At 46.9% G+C, this 23742-nt stretch overlaps 1 protein-coding gene across 1 annotated transcript in view; it reads left to right on the top strand.

Moving 5' to 3' along the window:
• The window catches only part of arrb2b (arrestin, beta 2b), a 72355-nt gene that overhangs the window by 39779 nt on the left and 8834 nt on the right, over positions 1-23742 (top strand). The window contains exons 2-11 of the mRNA XM_064940159.1: positions 12988-13018; positions 13934-13994; positions 15177-15221; positions 15391-15593; positions 17402-17461; positions 17571-17638; positions 17813-17948; positions 18203-18287; positions 18610-18682; positions 20106-20243. Of these exons, the coding sequence (XP_064796231.1) occupies positions 12988-13018; positions 13934-13994; positions 15177-15221; positions 15391-15593; positions 17402-17461; positions 17571-17638; positions 17813-17948; positions 18203-18287; positions 18610-18682; positions 20106-20243 (900 nt within the window). The remainder of the gene's footprint in view (positions 1-12987; positions 13019-13933; positions 13995-15176; positions 15222-15390; positions 15594-17401; positions 17462-17570; positions 17639-17812; positions 17949-18202; positions 18288-18609; positions 18683-20105; positions 20244-23742) is intronic.

A 23742-nucleotide genomic window follows, 5' to 3' on the forward strand; every position in this document is an offset into this window, starting at 1 on the left:
GAGACAGACATGGAGGGAGAGAGAGAGAGAGAGATGGAGGGAGAGAGAGAGACAGACGTGGAGGGAGAGAGAGAGAGAGAGATGGAGGGAGAGAGAGACAGACATGGAGGGAGAGAGAGAGAGAGAGATGGAGGGAGAGAGAGAGAGAGACATGGAGGGAGAGAGAGAGTGCATATGCCTGCGTGGGGCTTTGGCTGCTTTCTCCACTCATTGGGGAGACCCATGTCATAGGCCTGTGTGTGTTTGTGTGTTTTTTGAAAGCCTGAAAGTAGACAGACAGACACGGAGGGACACGGAGAGAGGGAGGGAGAGAGACAGACATGGAGGGAGAGAGGAGAGAGATGGAGGGAGAGAGAGAGAAAGACATGGAGGGAGAGAGAGACAGACATGGAGGGAGGGAGAGATGGAGAGAGAGACATGGAGGGAGGAGAGAGAAAGACATGGAGGGAGAGAGAGAGAAAGACATGGAGGGAGAGAGAGAGAAAGACATGGAGGGAGAGAGAGAGAAAGACATGGAGGGAGAGAGAGAGAAAGACATGGAGGGAGAGAGAGACAGACATGGAGGGAGGGAGAGAGAAAGACATGGAGGGAGAGAGAGACAGACATGGAGGGAGAGAGAGAGAAAGACATGGAGGGAGAGAGAGAGAGACATGGAGAGACATGGAGGGAGAGAGAGAGACAGACATGGAGGGAGAGAGAGAGTGCATATGCCTGCGTGGGGCTTTGGCTGCTTTCTCCACTCATTGGGGAGACCCATGTCATGGAAAGCCTGAAAGTAGACAGACAGACACGAAGAGAGACAGACATGGAGGAGGGAGGGAGAGAGACAGACATGGAGGGAGGGAGAGATAGAGACAGACATGGAGGGAGGGAGGAGACAGACACGGGGAGGGAGGGAGGGACGGACGGATGGACGGAGACAGACATGGAGGGAGAGAGAGAGAGATGGAGAGGGAGAGAGAGAAGACATGGAGAGAGAGAGAGAGAGACATGGAGGGAGAGAGAGAGAAAGACATGGAGGGAGAGAGAGAGAGACATGGAGATGGAGGGAGAGAGAGAAAGACATGGAGGGAGAGAGAGAGAAAGACATGGAGGGAGAGAGAGAGACAGACATGGAGGGAGAGAGAGAGACAGACATGGAGGGAGAGAGAGACAGACATGGAGGGAGAGAGAGAGAAAGACATGGAGGGAGAGAGAGACAGACATGGAGGGAGAGAGAGAGAAAGACATGGAGGGAGAGAGAGAGAAAGACATGGAGGGAGAGAGAGAGTGCATATGCCTGCGTGGGGCTTTGGCTGCTTTCTCCACTCATTGGGGAGACCCATGTCATAGGCCTGTGTGTGTTTGTGTGTTTTTTGAAAGCCTGAAAGTAGACAGACAGACACGGAGGGAGGAAGAGAGACAGACACGGAGAGAGGGAGGGAGAGAGACAGACACGGAGGGAGGGAGAGATAGAGACAGACATGGAGGGAGGGAGGGAGACAGACACGCAGAGAGGGAGGGAGGGACGACGGATGGAGGAGAGAGACAGACATGGAGGGAGAGAGAGACAGACATGGAGGGAGAGAGAGACAGACATGGAGGGAGAGAGAGAGACAGACATGGAGGGAGGGAGACAGACATGGAGGGAGGGAGACATGGAGGGAGACATGGAGGGAGGGGGAGGAGAGACAAGGAGGGAGGGAGACAAACACGGAGGGAGGGAGAAAGACATACACGGAGGGAGAGAGAGAGACAGACACAGAGGGAGGGAGGGAGAGACAGACATGGAGGGAGAGAGAGAGACAGACATGGAGGGAGAGAGAGAGTGCATATGCCTGCTTTGGGCTTTGGCTGCTTTCTCCACTCATTGGGGAGACCCATGTCATAGGCCTGTGTGTGTTTGTGTGTTTTTTGAAAGCCTGAAAGACAGACAGACACAGGAGGGAGGAAGAGAGGACACGGAGAGAGGGAGGGAGAGACAGACACGGATGGAGATAGAGACAGACATGGAAGAGGGAGACAGACACGAAGGGAGGGAGGGATGGAGGGAGACATGGAGGGAGGGGGGGAGAGAGACAAGGAGGGAGGGAGACAAACACGGAGGGAGGGAGAAAGACATACACGGAGGGAGAGACAGACATGGAGGGAGAGACACGGAGGGAGGGCGGGCGGGAGAGAGACATGCATATGCCTGCTTTGGGCTTTGGCTGCTTTCTCCACTCATTGGGGAGACCCATGTCATAGGCCTGTGTGTGTTTGTGTATTTTTTGAAAGCCTGCAATTGTTTGTGTTTGCATGTGTACGGATGCGCTCATGTGTGTGTCTGTTTCCTAAGGCTGTGTTTTCTAAGGCTGTGTGTGTGTGTGAGTGTGTGCGTGCGTGCGTGTGGATGGGGATGCACGCATGTGTGTGTATGTTTCCTAAGACGGTGTGTCTGTGTGTGTGCGCGTGTGTGTGTATGTTTTCGGGTGGTGTGTGTGTGTGTGTGTGTATGTTTCCTAAGATGCGGGGTGTGTGTGTGTATGTTTCCTAAGGTGGGATGTGTGTGTAAGCAGATGCATGTGTGTTTCTTAAGGCGTGTGTCTGTGTGTGTGCGCATGTGTGTGTATGTTTCCTAAGGTGGTGTGTGTGTATGTTTCCTAAGGTGGGGTGTGTGTTTATGTTTCCTAAGGTGGGGTGTGTGTATGTTTCCTAAGGTGGTGTGTGTGTGTGTGTGTGTGTGTGTGTGTGTGTGTGTGTGTGTGCGTGCGTGCGTGTGTGTGTGTGTGTGTTTCTTAAAGTGGGGTGTGTGTGTGTATGTTTCCTAAGGTGGGGTGTGTGTGTGTATGTTTCCTAAGGTGGGTTGTGTGTGTGTATGTTTCCTAAGGTGGGGTATGTGTGTGTGTGTATGTTTCCTATGGTGAGGTTGGTGTGTGAGCAGATGCGCATGTGTTTCTTAAGGTGTGTGTCTGTGTGCGCGTGTGTATGTATGTTTCCTAAGGTGGGGTGTGTGTGTGTGTGTGTGTGTGTGTGTGTGTGTGTGTGTGTGTGTGTGTGTGTGTGTGTGTGTGTGTGTGTGTGTGTGTGTGTGTGTGTGTGCAGATGCGTGTGTGCCTCTTGGCTGCTTTCTCCCACTCTTTCTGGGATCGTGCTCCCAGTCAGGGCAGCTTTGTGATGTCTGTATTTACATGTATTTATTTATTTATATAACCTTTTAGTTTTTATCAGGGAGTCATACTGAGACCAAGTTCTCTTTTACAGATGAGACCAGAATTACATAAATGGCAGAAAAGTTCTTAATTGGCCTACAGGCACCAAATGTCAAATTTCAGAACATTTTGAAGATTGTACCACATACAAGGTGTAAAAGAAAAATGAAAAGCTAATTTACCTAACTCAGTAGAGACCAGGGTTACAAAAAGTCTGAAACTTTCCGGTAAATTTCCGGAAATTTTCCATGGGAAGTTGAGCCTGGGAATTTTAGGGAATTGAGCTTAGTCCATTGTTGGAAGTCCATTCTTCCATCACATGTACAGCTGATTCTCAAGATCTTATACACTAATGAGATGCTATTGAGCCCACGCTACTACACTGTCTGAGCCAAGAACTACATGCTTTCTGGTAAGTTTTGATTACAATACTGGGTGGGGTAAATATATTTTATATGACATATACATTATTTTTTGTTAACTACAGCAAAGTGTGTTTAATTAATTTCTAACTTGTTAACAATTTCTGCTAGTTAGTTTTTGCTACCATATGGGTTTTAGCCTACTTGACCCTGCTAACTGAGGAGTGTTAATTCACCTGTTTCCATACATGTTTCATTTTAAAACATTTATCTTACAAAGGAGTTGTTTAATTTAACTGCTTAACTATTTATCTGTACATGGAATTGTATTTGGTTATTTTTTTACTCATTTTTTTATAATCTTTACAGGAAAATGCCACGGGCACTATCTGACGTGTGGAGACATTTCACTGCAGCTAATGTAGAAGGAAAAGCAGTGTACATTTGCAAATACTGTGTCAAATCATATGTGAAGAATGTAACAAAGATGCAGAATCATCCGGCCAAGTGCATAAAGTTCCCTAACCTCTGACAAAAGTCCCTCTTCTTCTATTTGAGGTGAAAATTATGAATCCGACACCTTATTGGAGGAACGTAGCCAGAGAAATGCTGATGAATGTATTGCTAGAGCTGTGTATGCAACTGGTTTACCTCTGATGCTCACAGGAAATGTGTATCGGAAGATATTACTGACTGTTCTTCACCCAGCATACACTCCTCCAACCACATATGCTTTATCTACTCATTTGCTGGATGCAGAGTTCAACAGAGTGCAAGTGAAGGTCAAGCAAATCACAGAGAAAGCAGACTGTGTTGCAATCATCTCTGATGGGTGGTCGAACGTTTGTGGGCAAGGAATAATGAACTAGATCATCTCCACCCCTCAACCAGTATTCTACAAGAGCACAGGACACACTGGTCTCTACATTGCAGATGAGCTGAAGGCAGTCATCAATGACCTTGGAATACAGAAGGTATTTGCACTGGTGACAGACAATGCTGTGAACATGAAGGCTGATTGGTCTAAAGTGGAGGAATCCTACCCTCACATCACACCCATTGGCTGTGCTGCTCATGCATTGAATCTGCTCCTCAAGGACATCAGGGCACTGAAAACAATGGATACACTCTACAAGAGAGCCAAGGAAATGGTTAGGTATGTGAAGGGTCATCAAGTTAGAGCAGCAATCTACCTCACCAAGCAAAGTGAGAAGAATAAAAGCACCACATTGAAGCTGCCCAGCAACACCCATCGGGTTGGTGTTGTCATCATTGACAGTCTCCTGGAGGGGAAGGAGTCTTTCCAAGAAATGGCCATATCACAGTCTGCCGATATGGACAGCCCCATCAAGAGGATCCTCCTGGATGATGTATTTTGGGAGAGAGTGGTAAGCAGCCTGAAACTCCTGAAACCTGTAGCAGTAGCCATTGCATTGATTGAGGGAGACAATGCCACCCTGTCTGATGTTCAGACTCTGCTTGCAGATGTAAGAGAATAAATCTGTACTGCCCTGCCCACTTCACTGTTGCTCCAAGCAGAGGAAACTGCAGTTCTGAAACACATCAAAAAGCCTGAAGACCTCTGCCTGAAGCCCATACACACCGCAGCGTACATGTTGGACCCCAAGTATGCTGGCAAGAGCATCCTGTCTGGTGCAGAGATCAACAAGGCCTATGGTGTCATCACTACCGTGTCTCGCCACCTTGGCCTGGATAAGGGGAAGGTTCTTGGCTGTCTGGTGAAGTACACATCCAAGCAAGGCTTTGGAATGGAGATGCAATAGGGCAGCCATGCCAACATATCTCATCAACCACCTAATGGAAGGGACTTCGTGGCTCTGAGACTCTTTCCCCTGTTGCCTCCATCATCCAAAGTTTGCCATCCCTAATGTCACGCCCTTGCCATAGAGAGGCTTTTATTCTCTATTTTGGTTAGGCCAGGGTGTGACTAGGGTGGGCATTCTATGTCCTTTTTTCTATGTTTTGTATTTCTATGTCTTGGCCTGGTATGGCCAATCAGGGACAGCTGTCTATCGTTGTCTCTGATTGAGAACCATACTTAGGTACCTTTTTCCCCCACCTGTTTTGTGGGAAGTTAACTTTGTAGTTGTTCAGGGCACATAGCGGTGCGGTTGTTTTTTTTTTTGTTCTTCGTTTTTTGTCCGCGTCATTTTTAAATAAAGTTCAAATGTACGCTTACCATGCTGCACCTTGGTCCAGTCCTTCAGCCAGCCGTGACACCTAAGACCAGGCGTGGCAACTCGTATGTCTGGAGTTTAGTAAGGATGCTAGGTAGAGTGGGACTTTTTGTAAAAGGGCTTTTATAAATGAAAACATAGCAATGTATCAACCTATGTGACATCAAAGAGGACCAACCAACTTTCTGGTACAGAATGCAGAGTGATGAGCTTTACAATTGTCGCACTAAAACAAAGCGCAATGAGCTTTGATAAAAGGCATCTAATGGCTTTAATGAAGTAGCAGCTGCTTTCATATATATGATGTCACCGTAGTCTAGAACCTATAGGAATGTTGACTGAATAATCTGCTTTTTACTATTTATCGAGAGACCGGACCCATTTTCTATAGAAGAAGCCCATTTTTTTTTTCAGCTTCTTAACTAACTCATGAATATGCTTTTTAAAAGACAGCTTTTCATCTATACAGATACCTGTAAGCAGGGACACGATCAATGTTGACACCATCCAAAGTACATATGCATATACAGTTGAAGTCGGAAGTTTACATACACTTAGGTTGGAGTCATTAAAACCACTCCACAAATTTCTTGTTAACAAACTATAGTTTTGGCAAGTCGGTTTGGGACATTACTTTGTGCATGACACAAGTCATTTTTCCAACAATTGTTTACAGGCAGATTATTTCACTTAATTCACTGTATCACCATTCCAGTGGGGCAGAAGTTTACATACACTAAGTTGACTGTTCCATTAAACAGCTTGGAAAATTCCAGAAAATAATTTCATGGCTTTAGAAGCTTCTGATAGGCTAATTGACATCATTTGAGTCAATTGGAGGCGTACCTGTGGATGTATTTCAAGGCCGACCTTCAAACTCAGTGCCTCTTTGCTTGACATCATGGGGAAATCAAAAGAAATCTGCCAAGACCTTCAGAAAAATATTGTAGACCTCCACAAGTCTGGTTCATCCTCGGGAGCAATTTCCAAACGTCTGAAGGTACCACGTTCATCTGTACAAACAATAGTACACAAATATAAACACCATGTGTCACGTTCTGACCTTTATTTCCTTTGTTTTGTCATTATTTATTATGGTCAGGGCGTGAGTTGGGGTGGGCAGTCTATGTTTGTTTTTCTCTGATTTGGGTATTTCTATGTTTCGGCCTAGTATGGTTCTCAATCAGAGGCAGGTGTCATTAGTTGTCTCTGATTGAGAATCATATTTAGGTAGCCTGGGTTACACTGTGTGTTTGGGGGTGGTTGTTCCTGTCTCTGTGTTTGTTTTCACCAGATAGGCTGTTTAGGTTTTCTCACGTTTTTGTTAGTTTATTCATGTATAGTGTCTTTATTAAAGTACCATGAATAACCACCACGCTGCGTTTTGGTCCGCCTCTCCTTCACCTCAAGAAAACCGTTACACCATGATACCACGCAGCCGTCATACCGCTCAGGAAGGAGGCGTGTTCTGTCTCCTAGAGATGAACTTACTGTGGTGAGAAAAGTGCAAATCAATCCCAGAACAACAGCAAAGGACCTTGTGAAGATGCTGGAGGAAACAGTTACAAATGTATCTGTATCCACAGTAAAAACGAGTCCTATATCGACAACCTGATATGCTGCTCAGCAAGGAAGAAGGCACTGCTCCAAAACCGCCATAAAAAAACCAGACTACGGTTTGCAACTGCACAAGGGGACAAAGATCGTACTTTTTGGAGAAAAATCCTCTGATCTAATGAAACAAAATAGAACTGTTTGGTCATATTGACGAATCATTATATTTGGGGGGAAAAGAGGGAGGCTTGCAAGCCTAAGAACACCTTCTCAACCGTGAAGCACAGGGATGGCAGCATCATGTTGTGGGGGTGCTTTGCTGTAGGAGGGACTGGTGCACTTCACAAAATAGATGGCATCATGAGGGAGGAAAATTATGTGGATATTTTAAAGCAAGATCTCAAGACATCAGTCAGGAAGTTAAAGCTTGGTCGCAAATGAACAATGACCCCAAGCATACTTCCAAAGTTGTGGCAAAATGGCTTAAGGACAACAAAGTCAAGGTATTGGAGTGGCCATCACAAAGCCCTGACCTCATTCCAGAACTGTAAAGGTGTGTGTGAGCAAGGAGGCCTACAAACCTGACTCAGTTACACCAGCTCTTGTCAGGAAGAATGGGCCAAAATTCACCCATCTTATTGTGGGAAGCTTTTGGAAGGCTACCCGAAATGTTTGACCCAAGTTAAACAATTTAAAGGCAATGCTACCAAATACTAATTGAGTGTATGTAAACTTCTGACCCACTGGGAATGTGATGAAAGAATTAAAAGCTGAAATAAATCATTCTCTCTACTATTATTCTGACATTTCACATTCTGAAAATAAAGTGGTGATCCTTTGGCTAAGGTGTATGTAAACTTCCGACTTCAACTGTACATATTGTATCTTATCATTTTCTGGGCCTTTTCCCGTTCCCATGACAACAGGCGCAATTTCCCCCATCTGGCTGCCATGGCAACTAAATAGAATCCATGCCGGGGGGGGGGGGGGGAGTCTTGTAACACACACATTCAAGCGAGTACACACACATACACACACACGCGAAAGTGGATTAACAGCTAAATGAGAGTATAGGCAGTTCTGACTCGTCGTTGATCAGTGACCTTTCAATATGTGTGCGTGTGTTTTGGCCGTGCGTCGCCCTAGGCTGGTTAGAGAAGATGCAGTATTAATAAGGTCTGTTCATTAGACCAGGCAGGCTGAGACACTGTCTACATCCCAAATGGCATCCTATTCCTTATATCGTGCACTGCTTTTGACCAGGGCCAATAGGCCTCTGGTCAAAAGTAGTGCACTATGAAGGGAATAGGGTGCCATTTGGGATGCACTTAAGGCACTACACTAATAGGCCTTAAATCTGTAATTAGCTCTACGGAGAGAGGGAACGGAAGAAAGAGGGGGGAAATGGCTATCAGGGGGAAAGTGAGAGCAGTAAAATGAGGAGAATGACAAGAATTTATGGAGCTAGCCAAAGATTAAACAGGCACTCTGGAAGGGAGGGAGAGCGAGGGCCGTGTGTGCGTACGGTATTTGTGCGTGTGATGCTATGTTGTCCAACAAAGCGGCCAGCATCCATATCAGTTGGGGAGTGAAAAGTGGCACACGTGGCCTGCTGCAGGCACACACGTTGACCTGTGTCTCCCCAACACACACGTTGACCTGTGTCTCCCCAACACACACACGTTGACCTGTGTCTCCCCAACACACACGTTGACCTGTGTCTCCCCAACACACACACGTTGACCTGTGTCTCCCCAACACACACACGTTGACCTGTGTCTCCCCAACACACACGTTGACCTGTGTCTCCCCAACACACACACGTCGACCTGTGTCTCCCCAACACACACGTTGACCTGTGTCTCCCCAACACACACGTTGACCTGTGTCTCCCCAACACACACACGTTGACCTGTGTCTCCCCAACACACACGTTGACCTGTGTCTCCCCAACACACACGTTGACCTGTGTCTCCCCAACACACACGTTGACCTGTGTCTCCCCAACACACACGTTGACCTGTGTCTCCCCAACACACACGTTGACCTGTGTCTCCCCAACACACACGTTGACCTGTGTCTCCCCAACACACACGTTGACCTGTGTCTCCCCAACACACACGTTGACCTGTGTCTCCCCAACACACACGTTGACCTGTGTCTCCCCAACACACACGTTGACCTGTCTCCCCAACACACACGTTGACCTCTCCCCAACACACACGTTGACCTGTGTCTCCCCAACACTTGACCTGTCTCCCAACACACACACGTTGACCTGTGTCTCCCCAACACACACACGTTGACCTGTGTCTCCCCAACACACACGTTGACCTGTGTCTCCCCAACACACACGTTGACCTGTGTCTCCCCAACACACACGTTGACCTGTGTCTCTCCAACACACACGTTGACCTGTGTCTCCCCAACACACACACGTTGACCTGTGTCTCCCCAACACACACGTTGACCTGTGTCTCCCCAACACACACGTTGACCTGTGTCTCCCCAACACACACGTTGACCTGTGTCTCCCCAACACACACACGTTGACCTGTGTCTCCCCAACACACACACGTTGACCTGTGTCTCCCCAACACACACGTTGACCTGTGTCTCCCCAACACACACGTTGACCTGTGTCTCCCCAACACACACGTTGACCTGTGTCTCCCCAACACACACACGTTGACCTGTGTCTCCCCAACACACACACGTTGACCTGTGTCTCCCCAACACACACGTTGACCTGTGTCTCCCCAACACACACGTTGACCTGTGTCTCCCCAACACACACACGTTGACCTGTGTCTCCCCAACACACACACGTTGACCTGTGTCTCCCCAATACACACACGTTGACCTGTGTCTCCCCAACACACACGTTGACCTGTGTCTCCCCAACACACACGTTGACCTGTGTCTCCCCAATACACACACGTTGACCTGTGTCTCCCCAACACACACGTTGACCTGTGTCTCCCCAACACACACGTTGACCTGTGCCTCCCCAACACACACGTTGACCTGTGTCTCCCCAACACACACACGTTGACCTGTGTCTCCCCAACACACACACGTTGACCTGTGTCTCCCCAACACACACACGTTGACCTGTGTCTCCCCAAAACACACGTTGACCTGTGTCTCCCCAACACACACTGTGTGCTTTCTCTTTCTTTCTTTCTTAATTACTTTCTTTCTTTCTTTCTTAATTACTTTCTTTCTTTCTTAATTACTTTCTTTCTTTCTTTCTTAATTACTTTCTTTCTTTCTTTCTCCCTCTCATTCACACGTTCTCTATTCCTCACTCACTTGTTGTTGTTTTCCGTCCCTGTCTCCTCTATCCATCCCTTCCTCCCTCCTCTATCCATCCCTTCCTCCATCCTCTATCCATCCCTTCCTCCCTCCTCTATCCATCCCTTCCTCACTCCTCTATCCATCCCTCCTCTATCCATTTATCCCTCCCTCCCTCTATCCATCATCCCTTCCTCCCTCCTCTATCTATCCATCATCCCTTCCTCCCTCCTCTATCCATCCATCATCCCTTCCTCCCTCCTCCATCCATCCATCCCTTCCTCCCTCCTCCATCCATCATCCATCATCACTGTGTGCTTTCTCTTTCTTTCTTTCTTAATTACTTTCTTTCTTTCTTAATTTCTTTCTTTCTTAATTACTTTCTTTCTTTCTCCCTCTCATTCACACATTCTCTATTCCTCACTCACTTGTTGTTGTTTTCCGTCCCTGTCTCCTCTATCCATCCCTTCCTCCCTCCTCTATCCATTCCTTCCTCCCTCCTCTATCCATTCCTTCCTCCCTCCTCTATCCATTCCTTCCTCCCTCCTCTATCCATTCCTTCCTCCCTCTATCCATTCCTTCCTCCCTCCTCTATCCATTCCTTCCTCCCTCCTCTAGCCACCCCTTCCTCCCTCCTCTAGCCACCCCTTCCTCCCCCCTCTATCCATTCCTTCCTCCATCCTCTATCCATCCCTTCCTCCCTCCTCTATCCATCCCTTCCTCACTCCTCTATCCATCCCTCCTCTATCCATTTATCCCTCCCTCCCTCTATCCATCATCTCTTCCTTCCTCCCTCCTCTATCCATCCCTTCCTCCCTCCTCTATCCATCCCTTCCTCACTCCTCTATCCATCCCTCCTCTATCCATTTATCCCTCCCTCCCTCTATCCATTTATCCCTCCCTCCCTCCTCTATCCATCCATCATCCCTTCCTCCCTCCTCTATCCATCCATCATCCCTTCCTCCCTCCTCTATCCATCCATCCCTTCCTCCCTCCTCCATCCATCCCTTCCTCCCTCCTCCATCCATCCATCCCTTCCTCCCTCCTCTATCCATCCATCCCTTCCTCGATCCTACAGTTTCCTTTGATCCATCTCTTCTAGTTGGTGACTCAACCACATATTATGATGTTTAGACATACCTTCAAACACCTGTAGCTCATTCTCTCTCTATCCCTCCTTCCTTCCTTCTCTTGCTCTCTCTCTCTCTCTCTCTCTCTCTTAGCTTTCTCTCTCTCACTCTCTCTCCAACTCTCTTCCCCTCCTCTCTCTGCCTGCGTTCCACCTCCTTTTACCTCGTGCTTTCTCACTCACGCCCTGTTCTCCCCGTCTCCCTCCCAACCCTCTCTCTCGTTCCCTTCTCCCCCCTCTTCACTCTGCATTCTTCTCCATCATTATGACCAATCATCTTTTCATATTGTAATAAACCATTGTTCATCACTGTTGTGTCTGTTAATGTGTGACTCCCCACACTTCACGACACACCACCACAGTAGCATACCATTTTGTTTCTCTCACATTATCTTCCCTTACTCTTTCCCCCCTCCGTTTCTTTAGTAAGTGTATTTCATTCATTCATTGTCCCTCTTTGCGTCTCCTTTGTTCCCCTTCTCTCGCTCCACTCCCTCTGTCCGCCTGTCTCCCCCTCTTTTTTTGCGGTCCCTGTTGTCGTCTCTCGCATTCTCTCTCTCCACTCTCTCTCTCTCTCTCTCTGTTTTCTCATCTCTAGCGGTGCAGCCGAGATACAGAATTGAACGGTTTATGATAGTCTGGGGGCGCACTCATTGTCACACCATCAACATCGGACACATGACGCTTTGGCTTATGGCCACTGAACAACAGCCTCTCTGACTTGGAGGAGCCAGGTCTCTCACGTTAGTAGACGTACCAAAGGCAGCACAGTTTGACGACAGGCCGAAATGGCTTCTCCCGATAGAAATCCTGATCGTGCTCGTAGGCGATGCCGTGGCCACGCCGGCTAGCTAAAAGCTCATGCGCAGAAGCACGTCATCGGGTCGAACGGTTGTCTCGCGGGCCCGAACTGCGCTCGTGCAGGCCGTCAAATCAAAGATGCCCCTTCGATATAAAGTTGTTGTTGGCGAAAAATGAAAACGTGTCAGTTTGTCACTTTTCACGCGGTTGGAGTAAAAACATGTTCAGCTACTTAAGACACTGGCTCAAATCTAGGCTGTGCCTTTAGAGTTAAAATAACAACAACAAAAAACAAAGCATTGTGTCACTGGGTGTGGTTTACGTTCATACAACTGTCTTTTGATGTCTGATCTGTATCTGTAATGAACACGTCTACTTTGAGTGGGAAAATCGCTATATAGTTATAAAAATTGGAATCTTTGGTGACTAATTCTCTTTCTCTCTTTCTTTCTTTCTTTCTTTCTTTCTTTCTTCAGAGTCTTCAAGAAGTCCAGTCCCAACTGCAAGGTAGGTCACAACTCCCCCTTGTGTGCCTGCTTGCTAGTACGTGTGTGTGTGTGTGTGTGTGTCAGACAGAAGAAGGTAAGGTTCCTCCTCTTTCCCTTTAGACTTTCTCTCACTTCCTCTCTTCTTGTCTCTTCCCTCATTCTCTGCTCCTCTCTTCTCCTGGATTACACGCGTAGCTCGCCTCTCTCTCTCTTTACAACAGTAGATTATCTCTCTCTTTACAACAGTAGATTATCTCTCTCTCTTTACAACAGTAGATTATCTATCTGCTTTATCTGTCTTTATGTCGAAAGACTTAGGTGATCTTTCCTCTCTGCTGTAACTATAGATTTTTCCTACGAGCCTATACTTTTGCCTCTGTAGATTTTTCCGACATACAAGTGCCTTTTATTGATTTCTCTTATTTCATTTTCTGCATCATCTTTGCTCCCTTTCCCCTCTGTTGTTATCTATATTTCCTTCTCTCCCTCCCTCCCTCTCTCTCCTTCTCTCCTCTCCATTTCTCTCTCTCTCTCTCTCTCTCACTCCCTCACTCTTTCTCTCTGTGTCTCCATGATGGAGGGATCAGTGTGTGTAGATGACGTGTTTTGTGATCTGACCCCACAAGGCAAGATAGTATACAGGAAGGGAGTGGAGAGACTAGGGGTCAGTGTGTGTGTGTGTGTGTGTGTGTGTGTGTGTGTGTGTTTCACTTGTATGGTCTAATTGAAAGAGTCATGTTGACGTACGCCATGTTTTCCTTTCCATTTCCACAACTGTTCCGTTTTTACCCACCCTCTGTTTCCATCCTTCTCTCTCGCCTTCTTTCTCTCATTTTGTCTATTTTGTTATCTCTACCCTTCTGTCCCTCTCTCTCTCTCTCTCTGTGCCTCTTGCTCTGTAACTTTCTCTCTCTCTCCTTCTCTCTCTCTGTAGCTCACTGTATACCTGGGAAAGAGAGACTTTGTGGATCACCTAGACCATGTAGATCCAGTGGGTGAGTAGTAACACGAACACACACTATTGTTGATGTAATGTTGTCGGAAAAACACATCAACCCCCTGGCATCTCGCTCAGGGTTGCTATGACGACAGCACCTCACATTGGGGAAACACCCTCACCATGGGGGGTGTGCGACAATGGGAGTAACCCTAGTGAGGTAGTGTTTTGATTATTTCACATTGACTTATACACACAGGACTATGATATCAGAACAACCAACCCTTTTTTTCTATGACACACGAACACCGGCACTACTTGTGGGACTATACATCTACGATACGCCAGAGAAGTATCAGGTCATTCTCGCCTGTGTTGAAATCCATACGCTGCTTTCTATAAGAGGTCATATAGGCTCATACATGCTCATGAAGAGTCTAATAATATGCATTATAACTGTCGGCTTTAAGAAATACAGTATTTTTGTGTACTCTGTATTTTTGTGTACTCTGTATTTTTGTGTACTCTGTATTTTGTGTACTCTGTATTTTTGTGTACTCTGTATTTTTGTGTACTCTGTATTTTTGTGTATTTTGTGTACTCTGTATTTTTGTGTACTCTGTATTTTTGTGTACTCTGTATTTTGTGTACTCTGTATTTTTGTGTACTCTGTATTTTGTGTACTCTGTATTTTTGTGTACTCTGTATTTTGTGTACTCTGTATTTTTGTGTACAATGCAGGTTCAGTAGTGTGTGCGTGTGTATGAGCATGCACATCTGACTATTACTCTCAATTTCACTAACCAAATACTGTGCGGCTTGGGTAACAGAAACACTCGTGCATAATATGATCTGTGTGTGTGTGTGTGTGTGTGTGTGTGTGTGTGTGTGTGTGTGTGTGTGTGTGTGTGTTATTTTTCGCTGTGTTTGTGTTGTTTTTCACAGTGTGTGTTGTTTTTCACAGTGTGTGTGTGTGTGTGTGTGTGTGTTGTTTTTCACAGTGTGTGGTTTTTCACAGTGTGTGGTTTTTCAGTGTGTGTGTGTGTGTGTGTGTGTGTGTGTTTTCCACAGCGTGTGTGTGTGTTTTTCACAGTGTGTGTGAGTGTGTGTGTGTTTTTCACTGTGTGTGTGTGTGTTTTTCACAGTGTGTGTGAGTGTGTGTGTGTTTTTCACTGTGTGTGTGTGTGTGTTTTTCACTGTGTGTGTTGTTTTTCACTGTGTGTGTGTTGTTTTTCTACAGATGGAGTGCTACTAATAGATCCAGAGTACCTAAAAGACCGTAAAGGTAAGTGTGTGTGAGTGCACGCGCGCGAGTGATTGAAAAAATAAATAAAGTATTCACAATTTCACATCCCTTTTATTACTCTTCTCATGTTCTCTCCTTTTTATTCATTTTCCCCCCTGCGATCTCTTCCTCCTCCCTCTCCCTCTCTCTCCCTCCCCTCCTCCTCCAGTCTTTGTGACTCTGACCTGTGCATTCCGGTATGGCCGTGAGGACCTGGACGTTCTGGGTTTGTCCTTTAGGAAAGACCTCTACATCTCCACCTTCCAGGCCTTCCCCGCCGCCACCACAGAGGAGGAGCGGAAACCACTCAGCCATCTGCAGGAGAGACTGCTGAAGAAGCTGGGCCAGCACGCACACCCGTTCAACTTCACCGTGAGTTCTGTAGACTGTCCCACTGCGCAGCAAACACACCCGTTTAGCTTCACCGTGAGTTCTGTAGACTGGCCCACTGCGCAGCAAACACACCCGTTCAACTTCACCGTGAGTTCTGTAGACTGGCCCACTGCGCAGCAAACACACCCGTTCAACTTCACCGTGAGTTCTGTAGACTGGCCCACTGCGCAGCAAACACACCCGTTCAACTTCACCGTGAGTTCTGTAGACTGGCCCACTGCGCAGCAAACACACCCGTTCAACTTCACCGTGGGTTCTGTAGACTGGCCCACTGCGCAGCGAACACACCCGTTCAACTTCACCGTGAGTTCTGTAGACTGGCCCACTGCGCAGCGAACACACCCGTTCAACTTCACCGTGAGTTCTGTAGACTGGCCCACTGCGCAGCGAACACACCCGTTCAACTTCACCGTGAGTTCTGTAGACTGTCCCACTGCGCAGCAAACACACCCGTTAAGCTTCACCGTGAGTTCTGTAGACTGGCCCACTGCGCAGCGAACACACCCGTTCAACTTCACCGTGAGTTCTGTAGACTGTCCCACTGCGCAGCAAACACACCCGTTTAGCTTCACCGTGAGTTCTGTAGACTGGCCCACTGCGCAGCAAACACACCCGATTAGCTTCACCGTGAGTTCTGTAGACTGGCCCACTGCGCAGCAAACACACCCGTTCAACTTCACCGTGAGTTCTGTAGACTGGCCCACTGCGCAGCAAACACACCCGTTTAGCTTCACCGTGAGTTCTGTAGACTGGCCCACTGCGCAGCAAACACACCCGTTTAGCTTCACCGTGAGTTCTGTAGACTGGCCCACTGCGCAGCAAACACACCCGTTCAACTTCACCGTCAGTTCTGTAGACTGGCCCACTGCGCATCAAACACACCCATTCAACTTCACCGTGGGTTCTGTAGACTGGCCCACTGCGCAGCGAACACACCCGTTCAACTTCACCGTGAGTTCTGTAGACTGGCCCACTGCGCAGCGAACACACCCGTTCAACTTCACCGTGAGTTCTGTAGACTGGCCCACTGCGCAGCGAACACACCCGTTCAACTTCACCGTGAGTTCTGTAGACTGTCCCACTGCGCAGCAAACACACCCGTTTAGCTTCACCGTGAGTTCTGTAGACTGTCCCACTGCGCAGCAAACACATCCGTTTAGCTTCACCGTGAGTTCTGTAGACTGGCCCACTGCGCAGCAAACACACCCGTTCAACTTCACCGTGAGTTCTGTAGACTGGCCCACTGCGCAGCAAACACACCCGTTCAACTTCACCGTCAGTTCTGTAGACTGGCCCACTGCGCATCAAACACACCCGTTCAACTTCACCGTGAGTTCTGTAGACTGGCCCACTGCGCAGCGAACACACCCGTTCAACTTCACCGTGAGTTCTGTAGACTGGCCCACTGTGCAGCGAACACACCCGTTCAACTTCACCGTGAGTTCTGTAGACTGGCCCACTGCGCAGCAAACACACCCGTGTTCAACTTCACCGTGAGTTCTGTAGACTGGCCCACTGCGCAGCGAACACACCCGTTCAACTTCACCGTGAGTTCTGTAGACTGGCCCACTGTGCAGCGAACACACCCGTTCAACTTCACCGTGAGTTCTGTAGACTGGCCCACTGCGCAGCAAACACACCCGTTTAAATCAACTTGTTTAGGTTCCTCTTTGCCCGTGTTCAATTCTGTGGTTGTGCCTTTCTGTCTCCAGTGTCTGTGTGCCTGTTTGTTGGTGAGCAGTTGTGTATTGATTCTGTGGCGTGACTGTCAAATATCTCTCTTCCAGATCCCTCAGAACCTGCCCTGCTCAGTCACTCTACAGCCAGGACCAGAGGACACGGGGAAGGTACAGAGACCACACACACACACACACACACACACACACACACACAAATACTGTGTACACTCACAAAACTTTTGATTGATTATCTGCCTCTGCCTTCATCTCTGCTCAGGCTTGTGGAGTGGACTTTGAGGTCAGAGCCTTCTGCGCCAGGACTGTAGAGGAGAAAATACACAAAAGGTACAGTGTCGTCGAAGCTCTGCGTTTTGATCCGGGGATTCAGTGCAGATGGTTTAAGTGATTGTGTATGTGCTGTTTAAGGAACTCCGTGCTGTTGATAACCCTAGCGTGTGTCTGTGTGTGTGTTGGTCATATGACTAGCTTTTTCATATGATATTACCTATGTTGTTATAGGAACTCTGTGCGTCTGGTGATCCGTAAGGTGCAGTACGCCCCTGAGAAGCCTGGTCCTCAGCCCATGGTGGAGACGACGCGATCCTTCCTACTGTCAGATAGATCCCTACATCTAGAGGCCTCCCTGGATAAAGAGGTAGGGCAGCCCCCCCCCCCCCCACGAGACAGACAGAGGCCGACGCACGACGGGGACACACACACACACACATGAATTAATTAGATAAAAGCGTTATGTAAACATTTGGTTGATTGGATTGGTTAAAGCCTGAGATTATCGCCCCACCAACCCGAAGTCACTCCTCCCCGTTTTCTCCGTCTCTTCCTTTCCTTCTCTTTCTCGCTCGGACTTCCGCTCTTCTGTCTTCCTCTCTTCCTCCCCCTCTTTCTCAGCTCTACTACCACGGAGAGCCTATCAGTGTGAATGTCCATGTCACCAACAACTCCACCAAAACAGTGAAGAGGATGAAAATTTCAGGTAAGAGACAAACGTGTGATCAGCTGGCCCCAATTCAACCCCCCCCCCCCTCCCCCCTCGCCCCAACCCTTCTTTTATGCATAAGCTCCATCACTGCACTGCTAATACCTACCCAAACCCTACAGATCTACAAACATCGAGGGGTTAGGCCCAAGGGGGAGGGTTTCGGAGCGATTTGGGAAAGGCTGTAGCAGAGGAGAGGCGCAAACCTTCCCCATCTGCCACTCCTCTGCTCTCTCCATCTTTTGTTGCTGTGTGTCTGTGTGTCTGTCAGTAGTTTGCCTCTCCTGGTGTTGTTAACCCTTTCTCTCCCCTGCCGCAGTGCGTCAGTATGCCGATATCTGTCTGTTCAGTACGGCTCAGTACAAGTGTCCTGTTGCACAGGAGGAGGCAGAGTGAGTACCCCTTCTCTCCGGAACCTCTCTCTCCATCCCTGTAACCTTCTCTTCATCACGTTCTCTCTCTCCTTTGGCCCTCGGGACCACTCTCCTTTCTTCACCTCTCTCTTTTCTCCTCTGTGAGAGAATGTTGGGTGAATAACGCACAGATTGTGTGGCCAAATAGAGACTCACTTTCGGTACTCTTCGTTTTGTTTCATTATTTCTGCATAACTTCTACCCTCATGTTGTCTGACCTTCTATGCTCACTGAAAATGTGCTATGCTTCGACATCATACTCCTGCCCCCCTCCCGATATACCAGACCCTGCAAACCCACCTGTCTACTGGTACTACCATTCCAGACTGCCCCTCTCCTCCTCTCAGCTCAACACCTCTCTTGCCCTGCTACCTCCCACCCAACCCACTCTGAGACAACAGGCAACCTCATCTCCTCCCCCGCCTAGTAACATCACAGCCCCTCGTCCCCTTGTTATGACATCATGGAGTTGGTGTTCTCTCCCCCTGTACTGTAGTTTTACAGGTGACTGATGTAGTGCTGCACAGATGTGACACCTACAATAAGTCTGTGGGCCACACCTCCGACTGGTGAGTAGAGGAGCAACAATACGAATGGCTTAAAGTAACTATCCAGTGTTTCCAGATTTCTATAAAATATGACCTCGAATTTGTTTATTAAGTATGTTAAAAAGCTGCTTTTCTGTGTTTTAAATGGTGTGGGCGTACTCCCAACAACCGAATGGTGTGGGTGTGAACCGGTTATTCAAATATGAATCGCTGATTGGCCAAGTCATGACGTCATCCTTTATGAGGAAATAGCAAGCATTTTTGAAATGGTCTGTTTGAGATACAAGTTTGAGGTGGGGTTTTTGAAGTGTCCCCCCCCCCCCCTCCAATTCATGCTTTGGCCTCATACGAGCATATGATGAGTTAACAACGTTATTTGGGTGTGAGTTAACCGAATATGAACTTTTAAAAGTGAGAATTTCACTGGACAGTTACTTTAACCCCCGGAACTCGCAGACCTAGACCTCCCCACAACCCCAGTACCTGGCTTGATTTAGGCTCACCAAAACTTCCCCTCATAGCCTAAATCTTGATGCCTAACCTCCCACCTGGATAATTATCCTTTTGGTCCCTCCCTTATCCAGTCCTCTTCAAGAAGCCAATGGCCCCAAATCCCAATTACCTTCCTTTCAAATTGCAGAAAATCTCTGACTGGTACCCAATCTAGTCCCCTTCAATAATCCTCTTTCTCTCTGCTCTAATGTCAGCATCTTTAATCCTTTTCTTTCCTCTCAACTTTCCTTACTGCTTCCCAAGCGTTGTGGACGCGTGTACGAACGAGAGTGAGTGATTTAAAAAAAACAAAAACACGTATGATGAAACAGAGAAATGGTCAATTCTTTCTCTCTCCACAGTGACCAGGTGTCCCCCAGCAGTACGTTCTGTAAGGTGTACACCCTGACTCCCATGCTCACCAATAACAGAGAGAAGAGAGGCCTGGCTCTGGACGGGAAGCTGAAGCACGAAGACACCAACCTGGCCTCCAGCACCATGTAAGAGACTAGAGAGAGAGACACGCACATGAAAACTCACATACAGTACCAGTCAAACGTTTGGACACACCTACTCATTCCAGGGTTTATCTTTATTTTTACTATTTTCCACATTGTAGAATAGTGAAGACATCAAAACTATGAAATAACACATATGGAATCATGTAGTAACCAAAAACGTTTCAAAATATATTTTATATTTGAGATTCTTCAAATAGCCACCCTTTGCCTTGACAGCTTTGCACACTTTTGGCGTTCTCTCAACCAGCTTCATGAGGTAGTCTCCTGGAATGCATTTCAATTAACAGGTGTGCCTTGTTAAAAATTAATTTGTGGAATTTCTTTCCTCCTTAATGCGTTTGAGCCAATCAGTTGTGTTGTGACAAGATAGGGTTGGTATACAGAATATATCCCTATTTGGTAAAAGACCAAGTCCATATTATGGCAAAAACATCTCAAACAAGCAAAGAGAAAAGACAGTCCATCATTACGTTAAGACATGAAGGTCAGTCAATACAGAACATTTCAAGAACTTTCTTCAAGTGCAGTCGCAAAAAACCATCAAGCGCTTTGATGAAACTGGATCTCCTGAGGACCGCCACAGGAAAGGAAGACCCAGAGTTACCTCTGCTGCAGAGGATAAGTTCATTAAAGTTAACTGCACCTCAGATTGCAGCCCAAATAAATGCTTCACAGAGTTCAAGTAACAGACACATCTCAACATCAACTGTTCAGAGAAGATTGTGTGAATCAGGCCTTCATGGTTGAATTGCTGCAAAGAAACCACAACTAAACGACACCAATAAGAAGAAGAGACTTGCTGGTGGAAATCTGTCCTGAAGCCTGGCGAGTCCAAATTTGAGACGCAGAGTAGGTGAACGGATGATCTCTGCATGTGTGGTTCCCTACGTGAAGCAGGGAAGGAGGAGGTTTGATGGCGTGGGGCTGTTTTTCTGGTGACACTGTCAGTGATATATTTAGAATTCAAGGCATGTTTAACCAACATGGCTACCACAGCATTCTGGAGCGATACGCCATCCCATCTGGTTTGTGCTTAGTGGGACTATCATTTGTTTTTCAACAGAACAATGACCCAATACACCTCCAGGCAGTGTAAGGGCTATTTGACCAAGAAAGAGAGTGATGGACTGCTGCATCAGACGACCTGGCCTCCACAATCACCCGACCTCAACCCAATTGAGATGGTTTGGGATGAGTCGGACCGCAGAGTGAAGGAAATGCAGCCAACAAGTGCTCAGCATGTGTGGGAACTCCTTCAAGCCTGTTGGAAAAGCATTCCAGGTGAAGCTGGTTGAGAGAATGCCAAGAGTGTGCACAGCTGTCATCAAGGCAAAGCATGGTGGTGGCAGCAGTTTTTCATCAGCAGGGACTGGGAAGCTCGTCAGAATTGAAGGAATGATGGATGGTGCTAAATACAGGGAAATTCTTGAGGGAAACCTGTTTGTCTTCCAGAGATTTGAGACTGGGACGGAGGTTCACCTTCCAGCAGGACAATAACCCTAAACATACTGCTAAATCAACACTTGAGTGGTTTAAGGGGAAACATTTAAATGTCTTGGAATGGCCTAGTCAAAGCCCAGACCTCAATCTAATTGAGAATCTGTTGTATGACTTAAAGATTGCTGTACACCAGCAGAACCCATCTGACTTGAAGGAACTGGAGCAGTTCTGCCTTGAAGAATTGGCAAAAATCCCAATGGCTAGATGTGCCAAGCTTATAGAGACACATCCCAAGAGACGTGCAGCTGTAATTGCTGCAAAAGGTGGCTCTACAAAGTATTGACTTTTGGGGGGTGAATTGTTATGCACGCTCAAGTTTTCTATTTTTTTTGGTCTTATTTCTTGTTTGTTTCACAATAAATATTTTGCATCTTCAAAGTGCTAGACATGTTGTGTAAATCAAATGATACAAACCCCCCCCAAAAAATATATTTTAATTCCAGGTTGTAAGGCAACAAAAGAGGAAAAATGCCAAGGGGGTGAATGCTTTCACAAGGCACTGTATGCCAGGCTTGTAGTGTCATACCCAATAAGGCTTGAGGCCTTACATTTGTCAGTAATTGCTGACAAATGTTCTTCAACAAGGTACTGAGTAAAGGGTCTGAATACTTATGTAAATTTAATATATATATTTTTTTATATAAATTTGCCAAAATGTCTAAAAACCTGTTTTTGCTTTGTCGTTATTGTAACGGTTTTCTTGCGGTGAAGGAGAGGTGGACCAAAATGCAGCGTGGTTTCTATTCATGTTTAATTTATAAAGACTCTACACATGAACAAACTAATAAAACAAGAACCGTGAAAACCCAAAACAGCCCTATCTGCTGCAAACACAGAGACGGGAACACCCACAAAACCCAACACCAAACAGGCTACCTAAATATGGTTCCCAATCAGAGACAATGACTAACACCTGCCTCTGATTGAGAACCATATCAGGCCAAACACAGAAACAGACAAACTAGACACACAACATAGAATGCCCACTCAGATCACACCCTGACCAAATAAAACATAGAAACATACAAAGCAAACTATGGTCAGGTTGTGACAGTTATGGGGTATTGTGTGTAAATTGATGAGGGTAAAAACATTTAATACATTTTAGAATAAGGCTGTAACGTAACAAAATGTGGATAAGTCAAGGGGTCTGAATACTTTCCGAATGCACTGTAAAAATATATGTAAAGTGTTGTTTCATTATCTGAAATAAAAGATCACCGAATTTTTCCATACCCACAAAAAGCGTATTATGTCAAAAAAATGTGTGCAGAAGTTTTTCATTCCTGTTAGTGAGCATAATATATCAACCTCACAGGTGTGGCATATCAAGAAGCTGATTAAACAACATGATCATGACACAGGTGCACCTTGTGCTGGGGAAAATAAAAGGGCACTCTAAAATGTGCAGTTTTGTCACACAACACAATGCCACATGCTGACTGCAGGAATGTCCACCAAACAACACTGCCTCTCATATCAACGTATCACTCTATATATTCACAGGACAGTTTATTAGGTACACCCATCTAGTACTGGGTCAGATCCCCTTTGCCTTCAGAACAGCCTGAATTCTTTGGGGCGTGGATTCTACAAGTTGTAATACGTTCCACAGAGATGTTGGTACATACTGACGCGATGGCATCACCAAGTACTGCAGATTGGACAGCGGTATACCACTGCCACCAGCCTGTACCATTGACACCAGGCAGGATGGGTCCATTGACTCATGCTGCCTCTACCAAATCCTGACTCTGCCATCAGCATGACTCAACAGGAACCAGGATTCTTCAGACCAGGCAATGTTTTTCCACTCCTCAATTGTCCAGTGTTGATGATCGCGTGCCCACTGGAGCCACTTCTTCTTGTTTTTAGCTGATAGGAGTGGAACCCGGTGTGGTCGTCTGTGGCAATAGCCCATCAGTGACAAGGATCGCCGAGTTGTGCATTCCGAGATGCCGTTCTGCACACCACTGTT

Source organism: Oncorhynchus masou, chromosome 27 (genome assembly GCF_036934945.1).
Source record: "Oncorhynchus masou masou isolate Uvic2021 chromosome 27, UVic_Omas_1.1, whole genome shotgun sequence".
In the NCBI taxonomy this organism is placed as follows: domain Eukaryota; kingdom Metazoa; phylum Chordata; class Actinopteri; order Salmoniformes; family Salmonidae; genus Oncorhynchus; species Oncorhynchus masou.